Source organism: Muscardinus avellanarius, assembly GCF_963383645.1.
Source record: "Muscardinus avellanarius genome assembly, chromosome: 4".
Classification (NCBI taxonomy): domain Eukaryota; kingdom Metazoa; phylum Chordata; class Mammalia; order Rodentia; family Gliridae; genus Muscardinus; species Muscardinus avellanarius.
The window spans coordinates 130,163,096-130,176,583 of record NC_137789.1 but is presented as its reverse complement, the minus strand read 5'-3'; the positions used below and the strand labels follow the sequence as shown (position 1 = coordinate 130,176,583).

The following is a 13,488-nucleotide window of genomic DNA, read 5'->3' as shown; positions in this document are numbered from 1 at the left end:
GGTTTCCACGAACATTTGGTGGTGGAAATAATAATCTTTTAACTAAATATTGTTGAAACATAATAATTACATGGAAAAGAATAAAGTTGGACCCTTACCTAATCCCATATACAAATATTAACTCAAAATAGATAAAAGACCTAAATATAAATCTTAAGACTATAAACTTTAAGGAGAAAAATCTGGGTCATAAAACCTCACAGCATTGAAATTGGCAGTGATTTCTTGGATATGATTTCAATGGCACAGGCAACAGAAGAGTATACAAACTCCCTAAAAAATAAAAGAAAATATTGTATATCCAAAGACAATGTAAACAGAGTTAACAGTTACTAATAGAATGGGATAAAATATTTCCAAATGCTCTATCTGAAGGTATATTAATATTCCAACTAGAAATCCTAAAAATTAACAACAATAAAGGCAAACAATACCATTTAGAGATAGGTAAAAGACTAACATAAGTAATGAATCTCCACAGATAACCAATCTTAGTTGACTGTTGGATGGAAACTCTTGTTTCTCTGGTTCTGGTGTGTTACCTGTTTTTTCTTTGTAGTTAATCTCTTTGAGTATTTTCTCTAGCGCTGGTTTTGAAGACATAAATTCCTTCAGTTTCTGTTTGTCATGGAAGCTTCTTATTTCCCCATCTAATTTGACAGAAAGTTTTGCTGGGTAGGAAATTTTTGGCTGGAAGTTGAAAAACACCATTTTTTTTAAACTAATTTATTTTTATAGTACTAGGGCTTGAAATCGGCCTTGCACATGTGAAACTAGCCCTTTACCATTTTATTTTATTTAGTTTTGGGGGGCTGCTATGGCTCAAACCTAGGGCTTTGTGCATGCTACGTAAAAAAACTACCACTGAGCCACACCTGTAGCTCTGGGAGTGTGTTTCGCTGTGTAACATTTGAACTCTCTGCAGTGCCTCCAGTCTCTGTGCGACCTGCGCCTCTCCCCTCACTTCCCCCACACGGCCGCCCTGGACCAGGCAGTGGGGGCTGCTGTGACCAGCATGGGACCAGAGGTGGTGTTGCAGGCTGTGCCTTTGGAAATTGATGGCTCTGAGTAAGTGTGACCCTGGTCAGCTTAGTCTGAGCCCCAGGAGAGTCAGGCAGCTCATTCTCCTGGGGAAGCATGTGCACTGAAGTGTCTGTGCAGTGGGCTGTTCAGGCTGTCACCTCTTCTTTACTTGGTCCTTCTCTTCCTTCTCCCAGAGAGACTCTGGATTTCCCACGGAGCTGGCTGCTGCCTGTCATCCGAGACCATGTCCGGGAAACGAGACTTGGCTTCTTCACTACTTACTTCTTGCCCCTGGCTACCACTCTGAAGAGCAAAGGTACAGAGCCCATACCTGTGTATAGCCCAAGGCCTACTGTCTAGGGGCTTATCCAAAGAGGTCAGAAAGGGCTCTAAGTCCAGTACATCCAAACTTCAGGACATTTGACAGCATCCCTCTGCCAAGCAGGTGGCTGGCCAGTGGCTGAGTCCCATTGTTAGCCGACCTTGCCCTTTGCTCTGCTTTGGGTCATAGGCAGGTATCCCTCCCTGGGTCGGAGCCTCCACCCTGGGGCTTGTTTTTTCCCTTGGATTGCCAGGAACATTTCTGTCCCTCTTCCTCATCAGAGCCCTTGAGAGAGACTTAAAAATTTATAATGTGGGCCGGGCATGGTGGCACGTGCTTGTAATCCCCGCGCTTGGGAGGCAGAGGCAGGAGGATCGCGCTGGTTCAAAGTCAGCCTCAGCTACTTAGTGAGGCTCTCAGCAACTTAGTGAGACCCTATCTCCAAATCAAATATATAAAATAGGTCTGGGAGTATAGTCCGGAGGTAGAAAGCCTCTGGGTTCCACCCCCAGTACCACCAAAAAAAAGCAAAAAACAAAATAATCCCCGCGCTTGGGAGGCAGAGACAGGAGGATCGCGCTGGTTCAAAGTCAGCCTCACCTACTTAGTGAAGCTCTCAGCAACTTAGTGAGACCTTGTTTCCAAATAAAATATGAAATAGGTCTGGGAGTGTAGCCTGGGGGTAGAAAAGCCCCTGGGTTCCATCTCCAGTACCACCAAAAAAAAACCCCAAAAAACAAAATAATCCCTGCGCTTGGGAGGCAGAGACAAGAGTATATTGCTGGTTCAAAGTCAACCTCGCTAGCTTAAGAGACCCTGTTTCCAAATAAAAATATAAAAAATAGGTCTGGGAGTGTAGCCCAGAGGTTAAGGGTTTTCAGGAACCCCAGTACCACCAAAAAAAAAAAAAAATTATGTTTGTTTATGTGTATAGAGTTGGCACTCTCTATCCTTGCATTCTGTGTCTCCATATTTAGTCAACTAAAGATAAAAAATATTCAGGAAAGCTAGGTGTGGTGGCACATGCCAATAGTTCGAGTATTTGGGAGGCTGAGATAGGATTTCAGGTTTGAGGACAGCCTTGGCAAATAGGGAGTCTCTCAGCAACCTAGCAAGACCCTGTTGCAGAATAAAAATAAAGTAGGCTGGGAGTGTATCTCAGAGGTAGAATGCCGTTTAATCCCCAGTACTTCCCCCACCACACACACAAATATTTAGAAGAAAAAAACTCTATCTGTACTAAACACCTGTCAACTTCTTTGTCTTGTTACTACACAATACAGTATAAAAACTTTATATAGCATTGACATCCTGTTAGGCATTGTAAGTAATCGAGAAGTCAAGGTATGAAAGTACATCTGAGGATGTGTGTAGGTTATATGTAAGTACTACACTGTTTTATAGAAAGGACATGAGCATCTGCAGATTTTGTTATCAACAGGGGGCCTAGGACCAATCCCACGTGGATATTGAGGGACAGCTATATTTACTTTGATATACCTGTAGATGTATTTACATATGTATGTATTTATCTGTATTACATATTTTTAAATCAACAGTAGAATCTTAAGTATTTAAAACTGATGGTTATTTCCTGAGATGGTTCTTCTGGCTGTTATCCTCGGTTCCTCCCCTCTCTTTGTTTTTTTTTTTTTATGGTACGGGGGATGGAACTTGGGGGCTTCCTACTCCGAGCTATACTCCCAGACCTATTTTTTATATTTTATTTGAAACAGGGTCTCACTAAGTTGCTGAGATCCTCACTAAGTAGCTGTGGCTGGCTTCGAACCTGCACGATCCTCCTGTCTCAGCCTCCCAAGAACTGAGATTACAGGTGTGCACCACCACGCCTGGCCCTTCTCTCTCCTTTGAGACATAGGTTTTTGTTTCATCCCGTCCTTGGTCTTCTTTCTCCACGCACCCTCTAGCTTACTCGAACTGTGTTAAGCAGACAGATACTTGGATGAGGGTCAAGCAGAGTGCTAGATGCATTTTTGCCCTGGTGATAGCGCACGTGCGTGCGTGTGTGTGTGTGTGTTCCTGGAGATTTGAACCCAAGGGCATTCTATCTCTGAGCTCTATCCCAGCCCTATTTTACATTTTATTTTAAAACGGTCCCAGTAAGTTGAATAGGGCCTCACTAAGTGGGTCAGGCTCACCATAAACCCTGGATCCTCCTGTCTCAGGCTCCCAAGTAGTACTGGGGTCACAAGATGCACCGCTACACCTAGCTCTCCACACTGCTTTTTAAAGTGGCAGAGTTAAGTAGTTGGAAGAGAAATCATATGACCTGCAAAGTCTGAAAATGGGCCCTTACTGCAAAAGTTTGCTGGCACCTGATCTAGGACAGTGGTTCTCTTTTTTTTTTTTTTTGTGTGTGTGTGTGGTCCTGGGAATGGAACCCTGGGGCCTCTACCTCTGGGCTACCCCCCAACCCCCAACCTATTTTATATTTTATTTTGAAACAGGGTCTCACTAAATTGCTGAGAACCTCACTAAGTAGCTAAGGCTGGTTTTGAACCTGTGGGATCCTCCTGTTTCAGCCTCCCAAGTACTGAGATTACAAGCATGCACCACCACGCCCGGCTTAGGGCAGTGGTTCTCAGTGGGGCTAGTTTTGCTGCTCTCGGATTATGTGGCCGTGTCCAGAGACATTTTTCATTGTCATCACGGGGAGGCAAGCGCTCTGGCATCTAGGGGACAGAGGCCAAGGATGCTGTTAAACATCCTACAGTGCACAGGACATCTCCGCAACTAAGAATTGCCTGGCCAACCCATGTGCAGTGGTACACATCTGTGATCCCAGCAACTTGGGTAGCTGAGACAGGAGGGTCACAAGCTCAAGGCCAGTCTGCACACCTTAGCAAGCCCATCCCAGATGTGCTGAATGTGCCAGGTACAATGGCTCAGGCTGCAATCCTAGTATAATCACAGGCTCAAGGCAGAGCATGGTAAATTTGTAAGACTGTTTCAAAATAAAATAGGAGCCACACACTTGTAATCCCAGCATTCAGGAGGCAATCTCAGTGAGGCCCTCCACAACTTAGACCCTGTTTCAAAATAAAGGATAAAGCTGGGCGTGGTGGCTCACGCTTGTAATCCCAGCATTTGGGAGGCTGAGACTGGGGGATCGCAGTTCGCGGACAGCCTCAGCTACTTAGTGAGGCTCTTTGCAACTCAGTGAGACCCTGTTTCAAAATAAAGAATAAAAAATTGGGCAGGGGGTGTAGCTAGAAGGTCAAATGCCTCTGGGTTCCATCCCCAGACACACGCAAAAAAAAAAAAAAAAAGATAAGAAAATTTGGGCAGGGGTGTAGCGTGGAGGTCAAATGCCCCTTGGTTCCATCCCTAGACCTGCAAAAAAAATAATTAATTAATTAAAATAAAATAGGGCTGGAGTACAATCTGCAATACCACTAAAATGGAGAGGGATTAGGTATGTCCCAGTGGTAGAGTGCCCTTGGGTTGAGTCCCCACTAACAAAACACACAAAAGAATTATCTGACCAAAAATATCGGTGTCAGTGTTGAGGAACCCCATCCTAGGGCAGGGTTTCTGATTTTAAATATCTTATAGGCCTAGGCATGTTGGTCCATACCTGTAATCCCAGTACTTGGGAGGCTGACACAGGAGGATCACAGGTTCGAGGCCAGCCTTGGCAACTTTGTGAGACCCTGTTTCAAAATAAAAAATTAAAGGGGGCTGGAGGTAGAACTTGGAGATAGAATGCTCCCAGGAATCAACCTCCAGTACCCAAAACTAGCAAACAAATAATCCCAGTATGTGGGAGGTTGAGACAGGAGAGTCCAGGTTCACAGCCAGCCTCAGCTACTTAGGCCCTCTGCAACATAGACCCTGTTTCAAAATAAAGAATAAGCTGGGCACTATTACGCTTGTAATCCCAGCACTTGGGAGGCTGAGACAGGAGGATCGCACAAGTTTGAAGCCAGCCTCAGCTGCTTACTTAGGCTCTTGGCAACTTAGTGAGACCCTGTTTCCAAATAAAATATAAAATAGGTCTGGGAGTATCTTCCAGAGGTAGAAAGCCCATGGGTTTCATTCCCAGTACCACAAAAATAAAGAAAAAAAGAGAAAGAAAGAAAGAAAGAAAGAAAGAAAGAAAGAAAGAAAGAAAGAATAAAAAATAGGGCTGGGGGTGTAGCTTGGAGATAGAATGCCTTGGGTTCAATCCCCAGACTTACAAAAAAAAAAAAAAAGATAAATAATGTCTTATAAAAAGAATAGGAAGTATTTAAAGAGGAAAATAGAAACTGTTCAACACCCCCTCCCAGAGAGGATTACTAAAATAAATGGTAATGTCTTTTTTTTTTTTTTTTTTGCGGGTCTGGGGATGGAACTCAGAGGCATTTGACCTCCGCCTGCGCTATTTTTTATTTGAGTCTGGGGATGGAACCCAGGGGCATTTAACCTCTGAGCTATACCCCTGCCCTATTTTTTATTCTTTATTTTGAAACAGGGTCTCACTGAGTTACAAAGGGCCTCACTAAGTAGCTAAGGCTGTCTGTGAACCATGATCCTCCTGTCTCAGCCTCCCAAATGCTGGGATTACAAGCATGCGCCACCACACCCGACTATATTTTTTGTTCTTTATTTTTAAACAGGGTCTCACTAAGTTGCAGAGGACCTCACTAAGTAGCTGAGGCTGTCCGCGAACTGCGGTCCTCTGGTCTCAGCCTCCTGAATGCTGGGGTTACAAGCATGTGCCACCACGCCCAGCTTATTTTCATTATTTCTATCTGTAAAAACAAGGAATATAAGCAGTTTTTGTTTGTTTGTTTGTTTGTTTCTTCAGTACTGGGGATGGAATTTAGGGGCATTCTACCTCTGAGCTACACCCCAACCCTATTTTTTATTTTTTATTTTGAAACAGGGTCTCACTGAGTTGCAAAAGGCCTCACTAAGTAGCTGAGGCTGTTCATGAACCACAGTCCTCCTGCCTCAGCCTCCCAGATGTTAGGATTACAAGCATGCGCCAGCACACCCAGCTGGCAGTTTTTATTTTTATTTTATTTTTGTTTTGGGGCATGAACCCACGGACTTATATGTGTTAGGCACATGCTGTACCACTGAGCCCCACCCAGCTCTCTGGCAGTGTTCTTTGCATATATATAAAATGGATATGTACTCATGTATTTCCTTAGGACAGACTTACACACCCATTAATATGCATGCAAATATGTTCCTAGCTATGTAGTTTCTACTAGCAAAGAATCTGACATAACCTGCAGGTCCCTTAGCAGGTTCTAGTTATGTTAGTTTTGGTACAACTTTGAGATATTATTATTATTAAAAAAGAACTGGGCGTGGTGACACATGCTTATAATCCTGCATTTGGGAGGCTGAGACAGGAGGATCGTGGTTCATGGACAGCCTCAGCTACTATTTAGTGAGGCCCTTTGCAACTCAGTGAGACCCAGTGAGATATTTTTATAAAGAATAAAAAATAGGGCTGGGGGTAGAGATCAGAGGTAGAATGCCCCTCGGTTCAATCCCCAGTATCGAAAAAAAAAGAGAGAGAAACTGAGTGTGGTAGTGCACACCTGTAATCCCAGTACTTGGGAGGCTGAGTCAGGAGGATCACAGGTAGGTTCGAAGCCAGCCTCAGCAACTTAATGAGATTCAGTTTCCAAATCAAAATTTTAAAAACTAAGGCTGTCTGTGGTATAGCTTGGAGGTAGAATACCCCTGGGTTTAATCTTCAGCACCCTTTGCCCCACTGCAAAAAATTAAAACAAGGTTATAAAACAATAAATGTAATCCAGGTGTGGTGGTGCATGCCTGTAATTCTCATACTCGGGAGACTGAGACAAGAGGATTGTGAGTTCAAGGATAGCCTCAGCAAGTAGTAAGACTTTCCCCAACCTAGTGAGACCTTGTTTCAAAATTAAAATGGGGCTGGGGGTGTAGATCAGATAGAATACCCCTGGGTTCAATCCCCAGTACCAATACAAAACTATATGTACTGCATAGACCCATTTATGTCTTTTTTCTTTTTCTTTTTTGTGGTACTGGGGATGGAACCCAGAGCTGAGGAGTATAGCTGAGAGGTAGAATGCCCCTGGGTTCAATCCCTAGTACCACAAACAAACAAAAACTATGCATGTGTTTAAAGAAGTAGGTGAGCCGGGTGTGGTGGGCACGCTTGTAATCCCAGCATTCAGGAGGCAGAGACAGAAGGATCGCGCAGGTTCGAAGCCAGCCGCGTACGCTGGCTTAGGAGACCCTGTTTCAAAAAAATGTAAAAATAGGTTTGGGAGTGTAGCCCGGAGGTAGAAGGGCTTCCAGGAACCCCAGTACCACCAAAAAAAAAAAAAAGGTGAGTCGGGCGTGGTGGGCACGCTTGTAATCCCAGCATTCGGGAGGCTGAGATCTGGAGGATCTCGGTTCGCGGACAGCTTCAGCTACTTAGTGAGGCCCTCTGCAACTCAGTGAGACCCGGTTTCAAAATAAAGGATAAAAAATAGGGCAGGGGGTGTAGCTCAGAGGTCAAATGCCCCTGGGTTCCATCCCCAGACCCGAAAAAAAAAAAAAGAAGGTGAAAGTCATGAGAAGCCAGACATGGTAGCCCACTAAGACAGGAGGATCATAGATTTGAGGCCAGCCTCACCAGCTTAGTGAGACCCTCAGCAACATAGTGAGATCCTGTTTCAAAATAAAAAACAAAAGGCTGGTTATGCCTATAATCCCAGTACTTGGGAGGCTGAAAGAGGAGGATCACAGGTTCAAGGCCATCCTCAGCAACTTAGGTCCCTCAGTAACTTTATGAGACCCTACTTCCAAATAAAAAATAAAATAGGGCTTGGGAGTGTAGCTCAAAGCTAGAATTCCCCTGGGCTCCATCCCCAGCAGTGTATACACATATCCACACATAGACACACAAAAACTGTCGTGAGAAACAGACCTTACCTAGGGAAGTAAGACTATAGAGAGACATCCATTTTCTGTCTTCTGTGAGTCTATTTTAATGTCATAGAAAAAAACAACTACTATGATCTAATTTATGGGGAGGGGGAGTCACCTGTATTTTCCTCCTCATCGTTGGGCTTTTGCTTTTGGTGAAATGAGGCCCGTTGGCCAGGAGGGTTCCCCGGGTCACACCATGTCTTTGTCATACGCTCCAGCAATGGACCTGGCCCAGGTGGGCAGCACTGTGGAGTCCAAGATCTATGAGACGCTCCAGTGGCAGGTACGGTCAGCCAGGGAGGTGTGGGCAAGAGAGCTCGGGCCTGAGCTGCTGCTGTCACTCTGCTTTACCCTGCCCTTCTCCCACAGATCTGGACCCTCCTGCCTGGCTTCTGTACCAGGCCCACAGACGTGGCTGTGTCCTTCAAAGGTCTGGCCCGGACATTGGGCACAGCCATCAGCGAGCGCCCGGACCTGAGGGTCACTGTGTGCCAGGCCCTGCGCACCCTCATCACCAAGGGCTGTGAGGCAGGTATGTGTGGGCCCAGGTCCCTGGCCCCTGCTCTGGTCTGCTGTGGCTTGCTGCCAGGCAGGGCCACAAAAACGCGCCCATGCAGCCCATCCTGTGCTGCTGGTGCCTACAGAGCTACGGGTGGCTGGAAACGGCTGCCTCTCTCGCCTCTGCTCCCACTGTCCTGACAGCCACTGTGGCTTGTGCAATGTTAGCGCCCCAGGACAGGAGCTGTGGAGCCCACACCACACATGCCTTGTTGCTGGGCCCTGGCCTCAGGCCCTCCTGGCAGAGGAGCCTCAGATCCTGGGTTCTGAGTTCTGCCACAGGGTCCCCTAAAAGGATGCTCGTGGGTGACAGCTTCTGGCCACAGAGGCAGGGTCCGCTCCTGTCTATTCAGTGCAAACTTTGGTTCTCCCGCCAGAGGCTGACCGTGCGGAAGTGAGCCGCTTTGCCAAGAACTTTCTGCCAATCCTCTTCAACCTGTATGGACAGCCTGTCGCAGAAGGGGACACACCAGCCCCTCGCCGAGCTGTGCTGGAAACCATCAAAACGTACCTCACCATAACGGAGTGCCAGGTGAGCTGCGGGGGGGCGGGGGGGCATACTGGGAAGGCTGAGAACCCTCCTCCTGGGCTCACGTGGGCCTCTGCCACCTGGAGAACAGACCGCACATGCGCCTTTGGCTGGGGCCACACCAGAGGCTCCTAAAGGGTGGAGAAGCGGCTCTGAGGCCTGCTGCTGCAGCTACTCTGTTCTTTTCTCCTCTGGGGCTGCCAGTTGGTGAATGGTTTCCTAGAGAAAGCCACTGAGAAAGTGCTCGACCCTACCAGCTCTGACCTCACCAGGTAATGTGTTCAGGCCGTCCCTGGGTGGCAGTCCAGGAGCTGGGGCATGTCGTGTAGAGCCCTGTGGATTTACTCTGGAATTATTTGGGGAAGTTTGAGACATTGAATATCTTAGCCCTGAGAGGCCTTTTAGCTTGCTAGGGAGAAATAAGGACCCCAGAATCACTGCCTGGTTTCAAATCCTAGCTCCATCACTTACAGTCTATGTGACCTTGGCAGGGTACTTACCACTCTGCTTCTGAATTCTTGATAATAGTACCTGCAGCAGGGCTCGTGGAGGCTGAAAGGAACTGGTGTGAAGCACCGGGAGCAGTGCTTGGTGCACCCAGGCTCTGTCCACGCGCGCTGTAACTACTGTTCTCAAGCTCCTTCCATACCCCTCGTCCTAACCTGACTTGCCCACATTCTGGTAGCCCCTAGACATAAGAATCCTAATAGTCTGTGCCCATCTCCAGCCCCCTCATCCCCTCCTTGGCCTCCTGCCCTGAGCAGGTTGTCTGTCCTGGACCTGGTCGTGGCACTGGCCCCTCATGCTGACGAAGCCGCCATCAGCAAGCTGTATTCCACCATCCGGCCCTACCTAGAGGTGAGCCCCACACCAGCTCCCTGGGGAGAAGGGGCTCCTGTGAGGTGGGTCTGTCTGCAGGAGCTCATCCTTCCCAACGCGGCCAGATCCGCTTCCCTTCCTCACCTGTGCTGTCTTCCTTGTACCCCGTCCTGCCGTCTGTCCTGTAGGTGCCATGCTCTGCCGAGGTGTCCTTTGCCTGCCCACTCGCTCGCTGCTCACTAGGCCCAGCCTGATCTGACCATCTGTCCTCCCGGCCCACCCTCCCTTCCCTGGCCCCCTGCAGCTTCACTAGGCTGTTAAGGGTCCAGGTGCTGTAGGTGCCACGTGCGCCTGTGCGTGTGCTGGGGCCTCTGTCTAAGTTGTCCGCCCTGTGACCAACAGCTGTGCAGAGCTCAGTGAGCATTGCCTCCTGAAGGCCTAGCAGCAGCAGATGGGAAGCGCTCTGGGGTGGACATCAGGGCCTCCTCGCCTCAGGATGGTGTCCCAGGAAGAGTGACAGGTGGCTCCTTTGGAGTCCCAGGAACCAGTGGGAGGAGAGCACTGCTGCAGCTAGAGGGGCTGCCAGCCTGTGCTTCCGGAGTGTGAACTATTTACAAGTGGCAGGGGAATGGCTCTCTGCCCATGTCCTGGTGCCTCCCACGAATGGCACAGGACTGCCCTCTTGCTGTCCATACTCCGCCAGCCCCGTCAGACCTCATGAGCTCCGGGGCACTGGGCAAGGCCTGCTGCTTCTGAACTCTAGAGCTGGCCACAGTGGATGCTCTGGACTGTCACTGGATGGGAGTGGATCTCAGCCCCTTCCTCACCTGTTCCTGTCTCCCATCCCCCCCCGCCCAGAGCAAGGCCCACGGGGTGCAGAAGAAGGCCTACCGCATACTAGAGGAGGTGTGTGCCAGTTCCCAGGGCCCCGGGGCCCGCTTTGTGCAGACCCACCTGGATGACCTGAAGAAGACACTGCTGGACTCACTGCGGAGCACATCCTCGCCTGCCAAGAGGGTAAGGGTTCCAGGGCACCTGTTCTGCAGGGGACCGGTGCTTCTGAGAGGAGCCCCTGGGTGAGGGGCTAGCACTGAAGGGTCCCCGCTGCTGTGCCCTGTCCACAGCCCCGTTTGAAATGCCTCATCCATATTGTGAAGAAGTTGTCGGCTGAGCACGAGGAGTTTATCGCCGCCCTTATCCCAGAGGTGAGGCAAGTGGGAAGGTCTGTGTGTTTGGGGAGTTTTCTGGAGTATGGTTCCCCAGAGCCTGTCAGTCTTGGGAGGCGTCGGGCATAGTGGCTCACTCCTGTGATGCCAGTACTTGGGGGCTGAGACAGGAGGATGGCAGGTTTGAAGATAGACTCAGCAAGCAGTGAGACTTTGATCAATCTAAGGGGACCCTCTTTCCAAACAAAAAAATAAAGGCCTGGGATGTAGCCTGGATCTAGAATGTCTCTGGGTTTTGAACCTAGTACCACACATACACACAAATAAACAGTAACTTGGGGAAGGCAGTGCTAGTGCTGGGGGCGGGCTCAGCTTGCAGCGCGGGCACATGGGCACCACACAGGGCTGCTGGCTTGGGGAGCACATGCTGATTGGTCTGCCTGGGCCAGGTGATCCTGTGCACCAAAGAGGTGTCGGTGGGTGCTCGGAAGAATGCCTTTGCGCTGCTGGTGGAGATGGGCCGTGCATTCCTGCGGTTTGGCTCCAACAAGGAAGGTGAGGCCCAGGTGATACAGGTTGGGTGTGGTGGCACACCCCTGTCATCTCCACACTTGCAAGGCTAAAACAGGAGAATCGAAGGTTTGAAGCTAGCCTCAGCAACTTAGCAAGGTCCTGTTTCAAAACAGATAAAAAGGCTGGGAGTGAGCCGGGCATGGTGGTGCACGCTTGTAATCCCAGTACATGGGAGACTGAGACAGGAGGATTGCAGGTTCAAGGCCAGCCTCAGCCTCTTAGTGAGACCCTTTGCAACTTAATGAGACCCTGTTTCAAAATAAAGAATAAAATAAGCAGATATGGTGACACATGCTTGTAATCCCAGCATTTGGGAGGCTGAGACCAGAGGATCACGGTTCGCGGACAGCCTCAGATATTTAGTGAGGCCCTCTGCAATTTAGTGAGACCCTGTTTCAAAATAAAGTATAAAATGTAGGGCAGAGGTTATAGCTTGGAGGTCGAATGCCCCTGGGTTCCATCCCCAGACCCACACAAAAAAAGAATAAAATAGTAGCACGGTGGTAGAATGTCCCTGGGTTCAATCCTCAGCACTGCAAAAAGGCTAGAGTTATAGCTCAGATGTAGAACACCCTTGGTTTTGATACCTACTGCAAGAAGAAAGAAAAAAGGGAAGGAAGGAAAGAAAAAAGGCAGAGACAGTGCCCTGTACTGGCCCTGGGCAGGCTGCTTCTTTCTAGCCTGCAGTCCCCATATCCTGGGACTCTGTCCTTATGTGACCCATCCTGGTCTCTACCCCCAGAGGCCCTGCAGCGATACCTCGTCCTGATCTACCCTGGTCTTGTGGGCGCCGTGACCACAGTCAGCTGCAGCATCCTGGCTCTGACCCACCTCCTTTTCGAGTTTAAAGGTAAGTGTTTTCTTCCGTGAAGAGTTGGGAAGCCCTTAATTAAGATCAGGACGGGATGGCTACCAGAACAGGAAAGGTGCCTACCAGAAGCAGGAAGGTGGCAGCCCACCTGCCTTCCTGTCTCCTCTGTCTTTCTGCAGTCTGCCTCCTGCCCCTGCTGGCTATGCCCAGGCCACTTGGTCACACCTGCTCCAGCACACAGCCTTGCTTACAGCAGGGAGGAGGGCAAGGAGGCCAGTGCTCACATCCAGGTCTTGCTCCTGCCTCTGGCCAGCCACGTGAAACCCTGAGCAGTTTTGCTAACCTCTTAGAGCCTTATCTCTAAAATTGGGGAGAGAAATATCACAGACTCAAACTGTGCTAGGCACGCAGAGTCTCCAGATGTCGGCTTCTATATTTGACCTGGCAAGAGTAGGCAGAGCTTCTCTTCCCGTAGGGCAGTCGTGGTGTGGGTGGGGTCCTGGTATCTCTGAGAGTGGCCCCCTCACCACAGGGATGATGGGGACAAGCACGGTGGAGCAGCTGCTGGAGAATGTGTGTCTGCTGCTGGCCTCCCGCACCCGAGATGTGGTCAAGTCCGCGTTGGGCTTCATTAAAGTGGCTGTGGTGGTCATGGATGTGACGCACTTGGCCAAGCATGCGCAGCTGGTGGTAAGGACCCCTTTCTCTCGGGCAGGGGTGGTGGTGGCCTTTGGGACCCTGTGGGCTTCAAGGCCAAGCAATT

The 13,488-nt window shown here is 49.1% G+C and overlaps 1 protein-coding gene across 1 annotated transcript in view; it reads left to right on the top strand.

The window, feature by feature from the left end:
* Positions 1-13,488, top strand: part of RRP12 (ribosomal RNA processing 12 homolog) — a gene marked incomplete at both ends in the record, with an annotated part of 47,102 nt that overhangs the window by 20,217 nt on the left and 13,397 nt on the right. Inside the window, 12 exons of the mRNA XM_080694281.1 lie at positions 926-1,068; positions 1,218-1,339; positions 8,488-8,552; positions 8,639-8,801; positions 9,205-9,359; positions 9,561-9,628; positions 10,121-10,214; positions 11,034-11,192; positions 11,300-11,380; positions 11,791-11,896; positions 12,657-12,764; positions 13,258-13,415. Of these exons, the coding sequence (XP_080550407.1) occupies positions 926-1,068; positions 1,218-1,339; positions 8,488-8,552; positions 8,639-8,801; positions 9,205-9,359; positions 9,561-9,628; positions 10,121-10,214; positions 11,034-11,192; positions 11,300-11,380; positions 11,791-11,896; positions 12,657-12,764; positions 13,258-13,415 (1,422 nt within the window). The remainder of the gene's footprint in view (positions 1-925; positions 1,069-1,217; positions 1,340-8,487; positions 8,553-8,638; positions 8,802-9,204; positions 9,360-9,560; positions 9,629-10,120; positions 10,215-11,033; positions 11,193-11,299; positions 11,381-11,790; positions 11,897-12,656; positions 12,765-13,257; positions 13,416-13,488) is intronic.